The sequence below is a fragment of the Podarcis pityusensis genome (assembly GCF_964106645.2).
Source record: "Podarcis pityusensis genome assembly, chromosome: 8".
NCBI lineage: Eukaryota > Metazoa > Chordata > Lepidosauria > Squamata > Lacertidae > Podarcis > Podarcis pityusensis.
Genome location: NC_138033.1, coordinates 6,947,381 through 6,964,236, shown reverse-complemented (window position 1 = coordinate 6,964,236; position 16,856 = coordinate 6,947,381). Strand labels below are relative to the sequence as shown.

The following is a 16,856-nucleotide window of genomic DNA, read 5'->3' as shown; positions in this document are numbered from 1 at the left end:
CGGCGGCGACGGTTGAAAACAACACCAACCGCCCTTTCCCGGTGCATGCTGGGAGCCTGGCTGGCGATTGGCTGGCGCGCCGCGGTGCCTCCTGGGGGTTGAAGTTCTCCTGTCAGGGGACCTGACAGCGGCTCCATGGACAGCCGGGAAGGTAGCCTGTTGTGAGGGGGTTTGTTGGGGTGTGGGGGACGGAGCCCCGCACCGCTGAAGTAAACCGCCGCCGCCTCTTCCTCCTCCTCACACTCCCCCTTTGTTGTGTCTTTTCCTGTCACAGAGCCCGGAGCCGCCTCCGCTGCCGCCGGGGAGGACGAGGAAGAGGCCGAGGCCGAGAAGGGCCCTGCCTCGTCGGTGAGAAGCTGGCAAAGGAAAAGGGAATTGGGTGGGAGGTGGGGGTCCCCTTCTCGTATCTCCCATGGGGGGTGTTTTTTTTGGGGGGGGAAGGTCTGGTCTGACCCCTCCCCCCGAGCCTGCCAGGCAGAGGTTCAACAGGCAATTGCTGGACAAACAATATGAACTGGAATACAAAAGAGGGAGGTATGAGGAGGTCCAGAAAATAAGTAAATTTAAAGATGGAGATGAAAAGGTGATATTGTTTTTAATTGCTCTATTTTCCTTTTTTGTTTTGTGGTTTTTTTTTGGTTCCTTTATATTTTTTTCCCTGTTAGATTATGTATTGTGTATTTTCGAATTGTGTATTTCTTTTTTATGTTTTATGTTTAATCTTTTATTGAAACTCTAATAAATATCATTTAAAAAAAAACAAAAAACAAACAAACAGGCAAAGTCTCTGCCCCTCCCCTCCCTTCCTCCTGCCTTGACCAAAGTCTGTTTTTGGCCCTTCTCTTTCTGCGCTTTCGAGATGATCCAAAGAACCACGCATTTCCCAGGAGGCAGTCGAAGGCAGCCCCATATCAGGAAGCTTTTAAATGTTTGACGTTTGGTTACGCCCAGAGCATAGCTGTCAACTTTTCCCTTTTCTTGCGAGGAATCCTATTCGGAATAAGATGTATCCTTATGAGGCTTTGCCCTCGGGTGGGAAATGGGAGTCAACAGACACTCAAGGAATAGTTTTAGAGAAAAAGTTTTATTTCTTTTTTTTTTTTAAATGATATTTATTAAAGTTACAAAAAATAGAAGAAATACAAAATACAGAAAAAAGAGTAATTTTTTAAAAAATATAACAAAAAAAAAGGATAAAAAGAAACATACAAAATAAAACAATTAAAAATACATTAATTTTCCAAACCTATCTTCTCTAGACTTATTTCCCCGGACCTCCTCATACCTCCCTTTTTTGTATTCCAGTTCAGTTTGTTAGTTCACCAAATCCTTACCATTAAACTTTTGCCCAATTGTAAACCTTTTTTTTCATATCTCTTAAAGCATTACAGCTAAAAAACCTCTTAGTTTCTATCCAACATCCTTCTAAGATTCATTAATTTTACAATATTTCTGTAAATAATCTTTAAATGTCTTCCAATCTTCTTTCACCGACTCTTCTCCCTGAGAAAAAGCTTTATTTCTACCATCCATGAACTGGTAGAAGGAGCAAGTGTGATAGATTCACAAAACAAGCACGAGTTCACAGCCGTTTGCACAGAGTATAGATTCCCCTTCCAGTTCCCTCCCCTTTCTCCTCCTCCTCTAGAGTCCTGCCTCATGAGTTCCCCTGAGCATGAACAGAAAGCTCCTGTCTTGGGACTCTTGTGGACTCTTGGCACCCTTCCCAGGAAAGGGGGGTGAGAGCCAAGGGGTTCAGCATGTCCAAGATGTTGCAACTGAATGAGATAAAAGTCAGTTCTCAGGCTTGCTTTGAACAGAGCCTATTCATTAGCTTTTTGAAGCCTTCTCGTGCTGATAAAAGTAACAATTTGCCTTTGCCACAGCATCTTGTGAGAAAGCAGAGGAAAACTTTAGCTGTGGATTTTTAGAAGACAGAAAAGGAATTTTGGACAGTTTTGAGGCCTAGGTGACTTCAGGCCTAGGTGGGGCACCTGTCCTCACCTCCTTCACTATGGCCCAGACTGGCTAGGGAAACCCAGCCAGATGGGTGGGGGGGGTATAAATAATACAGTGGTGCCCCGCAAGACGAATGCCTCGCAAGACGGAAAACCCGCTAGACGAAAGGGTTTTCCATTTTGGAGGTGCTTCGCAAAACGAATTTCCTATGTGCTTGCTTCGCAAGACGAAAATGTCTTGAGAGTTCCTGCAGGGTTTTTTTCCTTTCCCCCCCTTTTTCCCAAGCTGCTAAACCGCTTATCAGCTGATGGCTAAGCCGCTTATCAGCTGATCTTTAAGCCGCTTAACAGCTGATGCTAAGCCGCTTATCAACTGATCTTTAAGCCGCTTAACAGCTGATGCTAAGCCGCTTATCAGCTGATCTTTAAGCCGCTTAACAGCTGATGCTAAGCCGCTTATCAGCTGATCTTTAAGCCGCTTAACAGCTGATGCTAAGCCGCTTATCAGCTGATCTTTAAGCCGCTTAACAGCTGATACTAAGCCGCTTATCAGCTAATACTGTAGCGCTAAGCGCTAAACCTCTAATGGGCTTGCTTCGCAAGACGAAAAAATCCGCAAGACGAAGAGACTCGCGGAACGGATTCTTTTCGTCTTGCGAGGCACCACTGTAAAATTACTATTATTATTATTATTATTATTACTCATACAGTAGAATCGTAGAGTTGGAAGGGTCATCTTCTGACATGATTGAGGGTCAAAGAGCCAGAGACTAACGTGGAGGATAAAATCATGATTTGGAATTATGAAAACATAAGACATAGGACTATGATGTGGAAAACGCTTTGGAATTCAGACCGTAGGAAGTAAAAAAAATTAAGATTACTATTTGGAAGACAATTGGACTTTTTTATTATTTTTATTGGATTTGATTTGATATGTTAATTGGATGTTCTTATTGGAAAATTAATAAACACTTTTTTTTAAAAAAAGGAAGGGTCGTCTAGGGTCGTGCAAGGGAGGCCTTTTCCCACAGCTGGGCCAATGGTGAGCTGGTGAGCACCTGCCGGTTGATGGGACCGGCCACTCTGGGCGGCTCCCAACAGAATACTAAAAACACGATAAAACATCAAACATTAAAAACTTCCCTAAACAAACTTCCCTAAGAAAGAACTTGGTTTGATCCAGCACAACACTTTCTGCATTATTTGATTCACATTTTAAGAATTATGTAGCGCAGATGGGTTATGCCTCGACTGTTAGAGATCCCAAGAAGGAACAACTGGTTTGTAAATTTAATATATGACATTGTAGAGGAAGGAATCAGAGAATCCTAAGAATTGGAAGGTATCTTCAAAGGTTCTCTAGTCCAGCCCTCTGCAATGCAGGAATCTCAGCTAAAGCATCCATGGCAGATGGCCACCCAACCTCTGCCTAAAAACCTCCAAGGTAGGAGAATCCACATCCGCCCCAAGGGAGACCGTTCCAAGCCCTCTCTTCAGCGCTCAGTCGGAGCAAACGTCAGTTGGGGTTTCCAGCAGGTCACTGTTTGCTCTGATTCAGCTTTAAAGAGTGGGTATTCCCGGGGAACGCTCCTGAGCGAAAAAGAAAAACGAAAGCACTTGGACTCAGAGATTTAAAGCACAGAGAGGATCATGCCTGGAAAGACTGGAGGAAAGGCAGGTGTGGATAAGTCCTCATAATTTCACCTTTCGGAATTTTAATTACTGTTAGGTGGCTGTGGCCACTGTGTTCTCTATGTAGATCCATGGTGAAGAGATTTCATATGTCAGAAAGAAGTGAGCAAGTGAACTGTTAATTGCCATGGAGAAGCAATAAGTAGTGAGGTTCAGTTATTCAATGGTAGATTAAGGTTAAACAGTAAAACAAACTTCACAGTAGCTTAGAAACAACCTTTTCCAACTTCATTCACCTTTCCTTCCTATTTTTTTTGTACAGGATTCAGATTCTGACAACGAAGCCGGAGCTTCTGGTGAAACTGAAAGTAGGTGTCCCATTTGAGGGGCTCCTATGTATGGGTTTGGGCCTGTGCGGGTGGAAGTTTACATCAGTGATGCAGTTGACCACAACGTATACAAAATAAAGGCCACAGATACCTGCATAAATCTGAAAATGTACTGTCATTATGTCACCTTGACTTGTGTAACTTTCTGGCTAAGGATGCTAGTCCAACCCTACTTATCTGGGAGTAAACCTCATTGACTTCAGTAGCACTTACATCTGAGTAGACCTGGCTAGGGTTGTGCTGTAATATCTATTTTCACTTAAGTACATGAGTTTTTCCTTCAGAGCAGCCTGTGGTTCATTCTTTTGACTATAGTTGCAGACTGGAAGCAATGTATTTTTAGGCACTTGGAATTTCAGCCGTCAGGTTAGCAGTGCACATTCCTTCCCATATCTGATAACTCATGAGTTAAATCAGCTACCAAGGAGACCCTTTCAAGTTCCTAAAAACCCTTCTGTATTTAAAGCTTTTTTTCAGAAAGGTGTGGAGCTGACCCTACGATTAAGCAATCATTGGGCAACCTTGGGCAGCAAATTGGTCAATTTTGTTTACTATTTTTACTACTTTTAAAATTTTGTCTCTGTTGCCAAAATGTTTTTGTCAGTCTCTGGGTGGAGAAGCTGCAGTCTCACACCCATTATTGATCTTTTGTGTTGAAAAATGAAGCTGTTATTGGGAAGAACCAGTTTCTAACACAGGTCTTTCCCCTTGCCCCTCAGATTCCTACTACCGGTATCTCTTTCCGTTGTAATGAAAGGTTTAGTTTTGACTGGAGATCATTAGCAGTGCATAATAGCAGGCTTTTGAGCAACACAAACTTTTCTGCAGGCAAGATCTCATAATATAGTCCAGAGGTTCTGGACATTTGAGATTCATTGTGTCTAACTTTATGGAGCTCTCTCTCTCTTGCCAGTGGATTTTCTACGAAACCTCTTGTCCCGAACACTGGGCTTAGGCAGTGAGAAGCCTGAGAAGGTGCTGGATGAGCTGACGCTGGATGGTGTGAGCAGGTTCATGCTGTCTGAAAAATGTAAGCCAGCACTCCGTTTTCAGGTGGGCTTGGACCTGGGTGGAATTCTGGCAGCCTCTTGGTTTAACGCCCTTTGCCAAGCCACCAAAAAACACTGACATGAAGCAGTGCTAAGATAAAGCTGAAACAGACCTCATACTTTTAGAAAATTCATCTGGGCCAAAGCTCAGCCTTTTTTTATTTCTAGAGATACTAATAATTTTTATATATTTATTTATGCCCCATCCTTTCCCTGACTCAAGGTGGCTTACAGATAAAATCACAGAATTGTACAGTTGGAAAAGACCTGAAGGGTCATTTAATCCAACCCCCTGCAATGCAGGAATCTCAGCTAAAGTATCCACAACTGGTGTAAACCAGTTGAAACAAATAAAGACCAAAAGTAGGAGCCCACAGTGTTGCTACAGGGCTGGGGATAGGTGTGAGACTGTTATCATCTAAACAATGGAGATTTTAAAAAGTGCTTCCTTCTTTTTTTGTTGTAGGCAAGAAGGTAGTATGTATGGTGGGAGCAGGAATCTCAACTGGTGAGTTTCACAAGGGCTTTTTTGAGCATGCGCTTTTATTATTTTTGGTTGTGTCAAAAGGAAGGAATAGAGCAGGCTGCATTTCTGGCCAGCATGTAATGTGTGTATGTGTCAGAGGCCTCTCTAGTCACAACAGTGATATATAATCCCACCTATGGAGGGGCGCTGACACTTCTTAAATAGAAATGTTCATCTGTCTTTCCAGAGATGAGGGTCAGCGTAGAATGAGTTGCCTTCTGCTGAATCTGTTGGTTCACTAGCAGCCTAGTACCAGCTATCCAAGGTCTTTTCCTGTCCTGCCACCAGAGATTTGTTTTCTAAACTAAGAGATGTGATTGGACCTGAAAGATTCTTCATGCATATCATGCGTTCTGCCACTGAGCCATGACTCCTCCCAGGATAAAGTAGCTAAAGGCTGCACACCTAGCATGTGTATGTTTTAAAACTCTGTAGTATTTAGGGTGGCCAAAGATATTTGTCTGATGTCAAGGAATCATTACCCAGTATTGATAACCAAGTCTATTAAATTGGATCAGCACTTGATACAGATATCCCTCGCCTAAAATATTGTTTGTGACCAGTGTAGCCTCTTTTTAAGCTGCCTGCTTAAAAAGCCTTCCAGGCAGTTTCCTGATCTTCACTGCCAATGTGCACCTACCAGGGAAGAATCAGGTGTATTCAAGGGCAATGCTGAAACCCAACAGGTCTGTTGATTGTCCCCTGTGAGATGTGCACACATTGAAACCTGTCAGAACCCTCTGTATCACAAGGAATTTTCTTGACAGACAAGTCAATGTAGAAAGTGTTCTTCATGGTGATTTTTTCAAAATAACTGGCTTAGGTCATACTCTAAGTTTAAGCTGGACTGATCCAGCAGGGCTCTTCTTGTGTTCTCTGTTTGAATCATAGAATCAAAGGGTTGGAAGGGACCCTGAGGGCCAGCCCCCTGCAGTGCAAAAAATCTTCTGCCCAATTTGAGGCTCAAACTCACAGCCCCAAAATTAAGAGTCTCATGCTCTAATAACTGAACTATCCATAGTTTCTTCTTCCGTTCTTCTGTTGTACTGGGGTTGAAACCAATAAAGCACCAAACACACTTCCCAGCTTAAATAATGTTGGTGTCAATACATGCGCACATCGGATGAATCTTAACCAGGGTCCGGGGGGTAGGGCAAGTCTCTGGTAGGATTTTCCAACTACTGAATTTCTTAACAAAGTGACATTGTGCCTCTCAGCTGCAGGGATACCTGATTTCCGCTCACCAGGCACGGGGCTCTACGCCAACTTGCAGCAGTACAACCTGCCGTACCCTGAAGCCATCTTTGAGATCAGCTATTTCAAGGTACCACACTTAGCCATCTGCCTGCAAGCTGGCATCAGCTGAAAACACCATGTTTGATTGTTTTCTCTTTGTGCGACTGATTGTATTTCTCTGCCTTGATTTAGCAACACCCGGAGCCATTCTTTGCCTTGGCCCGAGAACTGTACCCGGGGCAATTCAAGGTAAGCTTTCTTTTGCATTGTCCCTAATTTAGAGTTAAAACATGGCTCAGGGAGAGGGGATTGGATATCATATGTTTGGGGAGGGTTTGGGGTTAGGGAGGTCAGGACTCCCAGGTTCTGTCCCCAGATTTCAGCCAGGACTGTAACTTCTAACTTGTTTGTGGATTTTCTTGATGTTTTAAAGTCTCTTGGGATGTTTGAGACATTTTGATTTTTTCCAGCAGTTCACTTTTAACTGTTGAGGGAAGCGTTCACTTCTTTTGGACTTGGTGCCATGGATTTAAAGAAGGGAAAGCTATATGTCTCCTCCTCATTTTCAGCACAGCATATGTAGGAGGCAGCTTTGTGTCAAAGCCATGTATACCTGTTTGCAGCTCTGGTTTGTGGAGCAAGATGGGAGCTGGATTTCTCCAGGGTTTTCTTCCCAGTTCAAATGAGTTGAGGGGATGTGGATCTTGAATCCGGAAGAGGGCTCCTGTTGGTGGGAAGAGGCCTGGAATTCTGGGCCTCTATTACCACTCTGATTAATCCTCGTTCCCTGCTTTGCAGTACTAGCTCTTGGTTTGGGGAGTGGAGGACCCCTCTCTCTGAGCCCCCGTATCCCTACCTCTATAAGGCACTGCTGCCTGTTTGTCCATAACCTCTGGGCCTCATAGGGATAGCACAGGGGAAGTGAAAAATGTTGCCCCATTTGCTTTCTCTAATAATAATAATAAATAAATTTTATTTATACCCCACCTTCCCCAGCCAAGACCGGGCTCAGGGCGACTAACACCAGGTATAAAACAATTGATTAAAATACAACTTAAAAACAAGATTAAAATACAACATTAAAATGCAGCCTCATTTCAGTAGAAACTCAAATCAAAAACTTTTTGGGGATGAAAACGTCAAATCTTCACCAAGGCCAACTATCCAGACTGGTCCTACGTGGGCCAGAAAAAAGCCAGGGAAGTCCCCAAATAGGAGTTCCATCACAGAAGGAGAAAGGAAAAAGGAAAGAGGGGGAGGGGATCAAGTTGATTCCAAGCCAAAGGCCAGGTGGAACAACTCTGTCTTACAGGCCCTGCAGAAAGAAATCAGATCCTGCAGGGCCCTGGTCTCATGAGGCAGAGCGTTCCACTAGGCCGGAGCCAGTGTTGAAAAGGCCCTGGTTCTGGTTGAGGCTAATAAAATAATAAAATGCTAATTGCATGCAAATAGGCAGCAACAGGAAAGAGCAGGAGCAGCAGGATCGGGAAGCTCCAGAGAGTAGCAGTTTGGCCCTGGCAGGAGTGCCCAGCGATGCCTGCCCTGTTGCCAGCCCTGTTCCTTGAGTTCCAGTAAACCACCACCTACCACATCTGTTTCCAAGAATAGTGGCTTAGCCTGGGGCTCTGCTCTTTTTCAGCCCACGGTCTGCCACTACTTCATGTGCCTCCTGAAGGAGAAAGGGATGCTGTTGCGCTGCTACACACAGGTGGGTAAAACCAACCTTCTCATGGATCACAAAAGAGGGCAAGTGAATCTTTCAGCCTAGAGGACTTATGCTTTTTTATTTTAAAATGTTGGAAACATCTGGTGAGCCTGGTGGTATTGCTCTGCAGGCCAACCCTGCTTCCAGAAGTCACTCTAGATGGATAAGAGGGAAGATTGGAGGTTAGTATCCCAGAACTCAGTGGAAGCAGAGCCGACCACCAGCCCTTTAGCCATTCCTGGTTCTTTCTTCATTGCATGGCATACAAATAGTAAAAATGCTTCAGCAGGAAGGATATGCAGCCCCTATGCCAGAACCACTTGTCTCAGTCAGTAGTTTGACCTCTGTTCCCATGGGCATTGCAGTTCTTTGCCCTATTACAGAGCAGGAGCCTTTGACACATCAGAAGCATCTCTTAGAATTGTGCTCCTTGTTGCTTGCTGCCCCTAGTCAGCTTTAGCTCTTATGTGGGCAGCCATTTGGGCTTAGAGAATTTCTCCCGCTCACTTGTCCTGGACACTTTCTCTGTCCTTCTCAGAACATAGACACCTTGGAGCGGGTGGCTGGCCTGGATCAAGATGACCTCGTGGAAGCTCACGGCACCTTCTTCACTTCCCACTGCATCCATTCCGGCTGCAAAAAGGCATACACCCTGGAGTGGATGAAAGGTGATGCTCCATAGTGTGTGTGTGTGTTGCAGGGGGTGGGGGGGAGGGCAATCATGGGATCCTAGAGGGAGGACTGAAGGGGTATACAATAGAAATAAAACTTCCTTTGGGGAAATCCTGCGGAATCTCTTGGACGTGGCTTTGATACCTTTTGGTAGAGAGGAAGCAATGTGTGATAGGTTGCCACTTCTTGGTGGTGAGATAACCGTGGTTTCCATACTGTGTGAATGCTGCTGCTGAAGGAGGCACTGCTGCCTGTGATTTCAGCGTGCCAATTCGGTCACCCAAGGTATAAAAGAGTAGCTGCTTGTTTGCCCAGTATAGAGGCAAGTGTGGGTGTGTCAGAAAATGGGCTTACTGCCCGTGGGCTGCGTTCAGTTACATTTTCTAGCATTCCAGACCTCTTGTCTGTTTCCTTTCAGAAAAGATCTTCTCATCTCTCATTCCAAAGTGTGAGAAATGTCAAAGTGTTGTGAAGCCAGGTGAGCTTATCTTCTGAAATGTCACCTCCCCCCAACCCATCTCAAAATCCTTTGTCGTAGATTTGATTCAAACACAAGGGCAGAGGGGTTAGAATTTTGCTGCAGCTGTTTTTTTGTTTCTAATGAAAACAGATTATCAAGGAGCTGCAGTCGATTCTCTCACAGAATCTCTCCACTCATGCAGTACTGACTTTCCCCCCTTCTCTACTCAGATATCGTGTTCTTTGGGGAGAACCTGCCCTCTCGTTTCTTCTCTCTGATGCAGTCAGTAAGTGTTCTGGTTGCTTTTCCCTCAGAGTCAGGATTCTTGTAGCCCCATATTCACAGGTCTGCAAAGCCCCATGACCTCTGGATCCTTAAGTTAACTGCTGAAATTTGCACAAATGCACTAGATATTGAATCGGTGGTAAATTTTGTGGCTTTTTTTTAATGTATTTTGATTGGGTTATGTCAGTTTACTATATTGTAAGCCTCCCAGGGTTTATGTAAAGAGGGAACATGGATTTTTTAAAAAGAAGTGATGACCAGAAATGGGAGCACAGCTCACCTTGTGAGTGTGCAGAGCAGCTTCAGAACTGCGCCCCTCCATAATTCGCATGGGGGAGGCCTGCAGCAGAGAGCTGCACAGTCACCTGCTCAGTCACTTTGGAGTGAGAGGAGAGTCAGTGATCTCAGTGGTTGGAGTCCCCTTAGTGATTACCCCAGGAAGCATTGTCCTTGCTCTCAGCTGGATCTCAGTGATGCTGTCACAGAGCCAAATCTGTAGGCTGTGTAATGCTATGACAGGCCTACTATATCATTCTAGATGGCTGGGATTAGTAAAACATTTATCAAGGGGTAGGGAAAATGGAAACAGCAGATTGGGCTATAAATAGGTACAAAAGAGAAGTCTTTGTCAAGGGGCTTAAGGAAAACCCTGCACCAAAGATGCTCGTGAGGAATTAATGCATTCAGAGCAGCCCTGTAAATAGGGTATAATCAACTCTTACATTGTTCACTGTGGGCTTGTTAGCTCAGCACACTTCACTTTGTGGCCAGAAATCACTCTGTGTGCAGCACGCCAGCATTTAATGCCCATGCATTCCAGGAGTCTGTGGTTTTCTTCTCTGCTGAAGAGCTGCAATTGCTTACACCCTCATGGGCTTTGAACCACAGAATTCTCCCGTGAACTGTAATGAATGTAACTATGTTTGAATCATGCGGCTTGTCTAGCCCAGCAAGTAGATGATAACTGGGTTCAGGGCAATGCACCCAAAGGGTGCAAATAGCCTCCTTGTGGTTTTGGAGAGGAGAGGGGAGGTACTGAAACACGGCTAGAGAGCTTGCGGCGGTATTTCTGTGGTGCTCACAATCCTTCACAGCAGCCCCCCCCCCTCTCCTTCCCTCCTGCTTGCAGGATTTCCGTAACGTGGACTTGCTTATTATCATGGGCACCTCCCTGCAGGTCCAGCCCTTTGCCTCTCTCGTCAGCAGGTAGGTGAACTTCTGCCATGTAGGCAGTGTGGCTGAGGGGTGACTATTGCTTGTTAAAGCAACCCTACCATAGCCATTTTTTCCTTTCTCCTTTCAAGGGTACCAACAAACACACCACGGCTCCTGATCAATAAGGAGAAGACTGGAGAGGTAAGATCAGGTGTGGTACAGACTATGGCCCTCTGCGATGTGGTATTCTGGGTTGAAAAGCTTCTCAGGTACCGGAAGTAATTGCTTTTGTTACTGTAATTGCAGCAGGGAGAACATTTTCCTGACACCAACTTCTACTCTGCTCTCATTAGGAATGGTGGGACACGCAAGCAAGATTTAGAGGCTGTGGTTTTAATGACATCAGCTCTCTGTGCAAATCCAGTTTCCAGTAATGGTTATTTTCATAGTTGAGTGCTAATGGGGACCTTGTTTACAGTTGCACAAAAACTTGCCCAAGATATCAACAACAACTTAGTCTCTTGAGCAAGTGATATATAGGGGCAGAATTGGAGCCTTCCATGAAGACAGTTAACTTTAAGACTTAATCAGTGTGATGATACTGATAAGGACAGTGAAGAATCCATGAAACAGTCATTCCCTCTCCCTCCCAGTGATAGGTATCATCTTGGAGCCATTGAGAGACTCTTTTTATGCTTTCTGTCTCTTTGCAGAGTGATCCTTTCATGTCCCTGATGGGCTATGGCTGTGGAATGGACTTTGATTCAGAGAAGGCATACAGGCACGTGACCTTTGGGACTGGGCTGGGAACAGAAGCTGAGCCAATGATGCTACCACTGGATGGTGGGGGTCCGGGGTGTTTAATGGTGTAGGGCTCAGAACAGAACAGTTAGTAAAGTGGAGGCTCTTTGGCAAGAGGACATGGTGTCTGGGTTGTACCTCTCTTGAATCTGCACTGTTAACGCTTTGTGAGTGAGTACAGTAGCCTAGAAGCATAGATGGTGACCACTCTCTCTTTGACTCCTTCCCAGTGAGAGCCAGTGTGGTGGTGTGGTTAAGAGCGGTAGACTCGTAATCTGGCGAACCGGGTTCGCTTCCCCGCTCCTTCACATGTAGCTGCTGGGTGACCTTGGGCTAGTCAAACTTCTTTGAAATCTCTCAGCCCCACTCACCTCACAGAGTGTTTGTTGTGGGGGAGGAAGGGAAAGGAGAATGTTAGCTGCTTTGAGACTCCTTCGGGTAGTGATAAAGTGGGATATCAAATCCAAACTCCTCCTCCTCTTCTTCTTCCCTTCCATCTGTAATTTTGGGATGATAACACTGACCTTGCAAGGAACCCCGAAAGAATGTACGTGAATTGTTTTGAGTGTTTAGAGAGCACTGTATGTTGTTCACTAAAGCATAATTCTTTTGTGGGGGGCCTTCCATCTTCTCTTGTAGGGATGTTGCCTGGCTTGGAGACTGTGACGAGGGCTGCCTGGCTTTGGCTGAGCTGCTGGGATGGAAGGTACCTATCCTGTTAAGGGACCACTGGGGTGCAGCCCAGATCAAACATAAATAGGTTGCATTTGGGTTTTGTCTCATCTCCTACCTAGACTTGCCATCCTTACAGCAGCTCCATTCTACCTTGTCCCTCAGTGTGATTCCTAGCTTGATTTCTTTTCTTTCAGACGGAGCTGGAGGAACTGGTGAAGAAGGAGCACGCTGCCATAGATGCCAAGTCAGGCGGGGCGAGTGCCTCCCACCCTCTAACCAAGGAGCAGAAGGAAAAGCCATCCCCAAAGAAGGAAAAGCCTCCTGACAGCAAAGAGTGAAGAGGTTTGACAGGACAGGAGGGACGTTTGCTGTGGAGGAATTAAAAATCAACGTGGCCACAGGCTGAGTGATCCTTGTGGCTTGTTGACTTGCCTGACCTGACTTCTGTAAGCCCAGGATCAACAGAAATATTCTTCTTGGGAGATAATGAAGTGGGGAATCCAAGCTGGGTTGTGGAATGGAAGTGAGGAGATGCCCAGGTAGCAACGCACAAAGTCTTTCTGCTGACTTTGGGGGTGTTTGATTGAAGCCCTAAATTGCTGGAATCATGAGCGAGAAGGTGGATTTTTGAATTAGCAATATTAATATTTCTTTGGGGTTGAGTTCCATTCATTTATGCTTCTGTTTCATTTCTTAACTTCCAACTAACCTGTGCTATGTCTGAAGGCCGATGGAGGGAGTGATGAACGAAACCAGCCTTGGTCTTAACTATGCCCTCTCGCTCTTTTTCCTGGAGAACAGATTCTTTCTTTGGCACCAGCGTGGCCAAGAAAGGCAGGTGGGGAGAGTGGTTGTCCCCAGGGGGTTATCTGATAACCCTCTTGACCTTTGGAAGGTTGCAATTTTGCAAGAGTACTTTTAAGCTTTTGCCTTGATTGTTTTGCATTAAGCTATTATAAGTGGCAACTAAATTCAAGCACCTTGATCGAAGGGCAGGATATTGTGTCTCTTTGCTCTGCTCCTTCAAGCACTTCCTCACATGCAGGGCCTTTTCTGGTTGGGCTGTTGGATTGCAAGTGTCTTTGGTTGCTTTTTATTATATAACCTTTCCAAAAGAAAATCGGAGTAGGTCTCAGCAGATTAAAAAACAAATATTAAATTGCCCATTTAAAATTGGATTAAAACAAGATAATGTCTGGGTGATGTTAAAAAAACCAGCCTAGCCCTTTACAGCACCCCAGAAGCCAGCCCATAATTTCCAAAAGATGCTTGAGTTTCCAGTACTCCTTATGGAGAAAATTCCCTTTTCCTACTGGACAGCCTTGGCACAGATACGCACAAATGTGCGTATTGGCATAGACCCCATTATCGCTGTTTATTTGTACGCCACCTTTCCATAGCAGACCATACTCCAGGCGACTCACCACACCAGAAGGTTTACATAATTTGCTTTGTTATGGGACATAACAAAATTTAGGTAGTCACAAACAATAAGCTAATGAAAACATCTTGTGTTAGTAAATATACAGTAGTATTACAGTGGCAATTCTTAATAAGGTCCAGCAATAAAAATTCAAGAACATAATCCAGATAACGGCAAAAATGATGCATCTCGAAAACAAAACCTTGGTCCCAGCAGTAACCCCTGAACAAGGCTCCACCCTGACAGTCTGTAGGCATTGTGAGCAGCAAAAGCAGCAGCCTTAGTGGCTAGAGTCAGTCAGGGCCTCTGCCCTCCCAGGCCAGGTGAAAATAGGCCAGGCAAGACAGGGAGCAGGACTTGCAATGAGGTGCTGAATGAGCCAGAGGCTACTTCCATTGTCAGATGCCTTGTGCTATGCCGCAGCTTCATAAATCCTTTCTGGGTGGAGATGTAAGGTAAAGGTAAAGGGACCCCTGACCATTAGTTCCAGTCGTGGCCGACTCTGGGGTTGCGGCTCTCATCTCGCTTTACTGGCCGAGGGAGCTGGCGTACAGCTTCCGGGTCATGAGGCCAGCATGACTGAGCCGCTTCTGGCGAACCAGAGCAGCACACGGAAACGCCGTTTACCTTCCTGCTGGAGCAGTACCTATTTATCTACTTGCACTTCGACGTGCTTTCGAACTGCTAGGTTGGCAGGAGCAGGGACTGAGGAGCAGGAGCTCACCCCATCACAGGGATTCGAACCGCCGACTTTCTGATTGGCAAGCCCAAGAGGCTCAGTGGCTTAGACCACAGCGCCACCCACATCCCATGGGTGGAGATGTATCCCTGATTAAATAGCTCCCCCTACAGTGAAGGTGGGAGCATCCTTGCAGTGTTGAGGATCCGTGTGAGAACCTTGAAAGATCTGTGATTTATTTGTAAGAAGATCCAAATGGGCTTACATTTGAAATCCTAAATTGAGCAACAAAGACAGTAACATATCAGAGTAAGACCACCCACCGAAACCATTAAAATGAGAGTCGGCACAAAGCAACACAATGGGGGGGAGTGTTTAGAATCATTCAGTATAGGCGAAACTGCCACAATAAAAGGAGCTTAGGAACAACTATGTTTGCGGCTCTCTGGGGAGAGACTTGCGGAGTCCGGGTGCTGCAACGCTGAAGGGTCCAGTCCTATGTCTCCAATCAACTACGGTACCTGGAAAGGTGGTGGAAAACTGAGCAGGGCATCTGACGTTGACGGCAGGTGGGCTGGCAGGTTCAGGTGGGAGGTGGCAGCCCTTCAACTACTCTCCTTCCAAAACATTTAAGGAATCGATTAGAACTTCCAATACCTTGTTCTCAGCATTGTAGTCCCTGATTTTTTCTGATCTCATGGGAATCCACGCACATTTACAAATCCTACAGCGACGTCTAGGCTGGCTTGGTCATATCTACAGAATGGAAGATGGCAGGAGGTGCTCTGTCTTCCAGCAACCGAGCCCATCAGCAGACCAACTGGGCATTACAAAGATGTCTGCCAACATGACGTGAAGGCTGGCAACACTGACCTCGCCATGTGGGAATCTTGCAGTGCCTGGAGGCAGTCAGTCAGGTTGTGCATCCATAGCAGTGACCGGAGGAGGAATGACCGCTGGGAGAGAGCGCAGAATGAAGAAATGCTATTATACATAGGCAGCAGCACAAGCGGACGCCTTCGTCTGCCCCAGCTGCTAGAAAACATGTCTCTCCTGCATCAGTCTCTACAGCCACAGCAGGCGCTGTAACTCCAGCAGCTTGACTTCACCCCTGAAGGTGCACTCTTCCTTTGTCTCCTAAGGCAAACGGATGCCAACCAGAAGCCAAGCACCCCAAGGTTGCTTGCCCCTTGCTCTGTTCTCTCCTGCCAGAGGTTTTCAAGCACTTTGAGTGGGTGGGGGAACAAATGGAAGGTATCTTTCTCAGGTGTGCTTGTAGAAAAGCCAGATACCTGTGCTTGTAGAAAAGCCTCTGCCCAGCAGATACCTGTATGTGTTTCAGGCTTTTCATGTTCTTAATTAAACCTGCTCCCTTGTATAGTTTCAGTTTTAACAACTGGCTTCTGCTTCAAAATGTGATGAGAGTGGTATTCAGTGATGTGACAGAGGCTGTGAAAACCGGCTTTAACGCCCTACTCCCAACTCCCACCTTGCTTTATTGTTGTTGTTTAGTCGTTTAGTCGTGTCCGACTCTTCGTGACCCCCTGGACCAGAGCACACCAGGCACTTCTGTCTTCCACTGCCGCCCGCAGTTTGGTCAAACTCATGTTTGTAGCTTCGAGAACACTGTCCAACCATCTCATCCTCTGTCGTCCCCTTCTCCTTGTGCCCTCCATCTTTCCCAACATCAGGGTCTTTTCCAGGGAGTCTTCTCTTCTCATGAGGTGGCCAAAGTATTGAAGCCTCAGCTTCACGATCTGTCCTTCCAGTGAGCACTCAGGGCTGATTTCCTTCAGAATGGAGAGGTTTGATCTTCTTGCAGTCCATGGGACTCTCAAGAGTCTCCTCCAGCACCAGAATTCAAAAGCATCCTTTCTTTGGCGATCAGCCTTCTTTATGGTCCAGCTCTCACTTCCATACATCACTACTGGGAAAACCATAGCTTTTACTATATGGACCTTGCTACCCCTCCATTATTCCTGTGCTTAGGAAACGTGAAAAATGTAACAAAAGAACAGCCAAGGCCATTTGGGGTTTTCCACTGCAGGCATATCCCCGCCTCATTTTAGAACCAAGCACCTTCCTGTTCTTTGCATTCAGGACCTCTTAATCCCCGTAAGAAGCGCTTGCGGTATTGTGTTGGGCCAAAGAACAACTACAAGAGCAGGAAGTGACTTGCGGGCTCAAGGGCTGGCATCTCTTGGGTGG

The 16,856-nt window shown here is 45.7% G+C and overlaps 1 protein-coding gene and 1 long non-coding RNA gene across 2 annotated transcripts; one reads left to right on the top strand and one right to left on the bottom strand.

The window, feature by feature from the left end:
- Positions 1 to 12: 12 nt before the first annotated feature.
- Positions 13 to 13,536, top strand: SIRT2 (sirtuin 2). The gene is made up of 16 exons (XM_081019078.1): positions 13 to 151; positions 275 to 348; positions 3,916 to 3,961; positions 4,896 to 5,012; positions 5,498 to 5,539; positions 6,775 to 6,881; positions 6,986 to 7,042; positions 8,433 to 8,501; positions 9,037 to 9,166; positions 9,589 to 9,648; positions 9,861 to 9,916; positions 11,045 to 11,121; positions 11,220 to 11,271; positions 11,784 to 11,851; positions 12,511 to 12,577; positions 12,741 to 13,536. The coding sequence occupies exons 1-16, from the start codon at positions 136 to 138 to the stop codon at positions 12,882 to 12,884; spliced, it is 1,182 nt and encodes a 393-aa protein (XP_080875204.1). The 5' UTR covers positions 13 to 135; the 3' UTR covers positions 12,885 to 13,536.
- LOC308484634 lies at positions 12,987 to 16,843 on the bottom strand. Its single transcript, XR_013990062.1, has 2 exons — positions 16,607 to 16,843; positions 12,987 to 16,130 (listed from the first exon to the last, which is right to left on the bottom strand). It is a non-coding gene; the product is annotated as an uncharacterized lncRNA (long non-coding RNA).
- Positions 16,844 to 16,856: the final 13 nt, after the last annotated feature.

Excerpts from the sequence above, each read along its gene's own strand:
- SIRT2 (XM_081019078.1), top strand. Across the intron at positions 3,962-4,895 it reads AGCTTCTGGTGAAACTGAAA|TGGATTTTCTACGAAACCTC; the intron begins GTAGGTGTCCCA and ends CTCTCTTGCCAG. Across the intron at positions 11,272-11,783 it reads ATAAGGAGAAGACTGGAGAG|AGTGATCCTTTCATGTCCCT; the intron begins GTAAGATCAGGT and ends GTCTCTTTGCAG.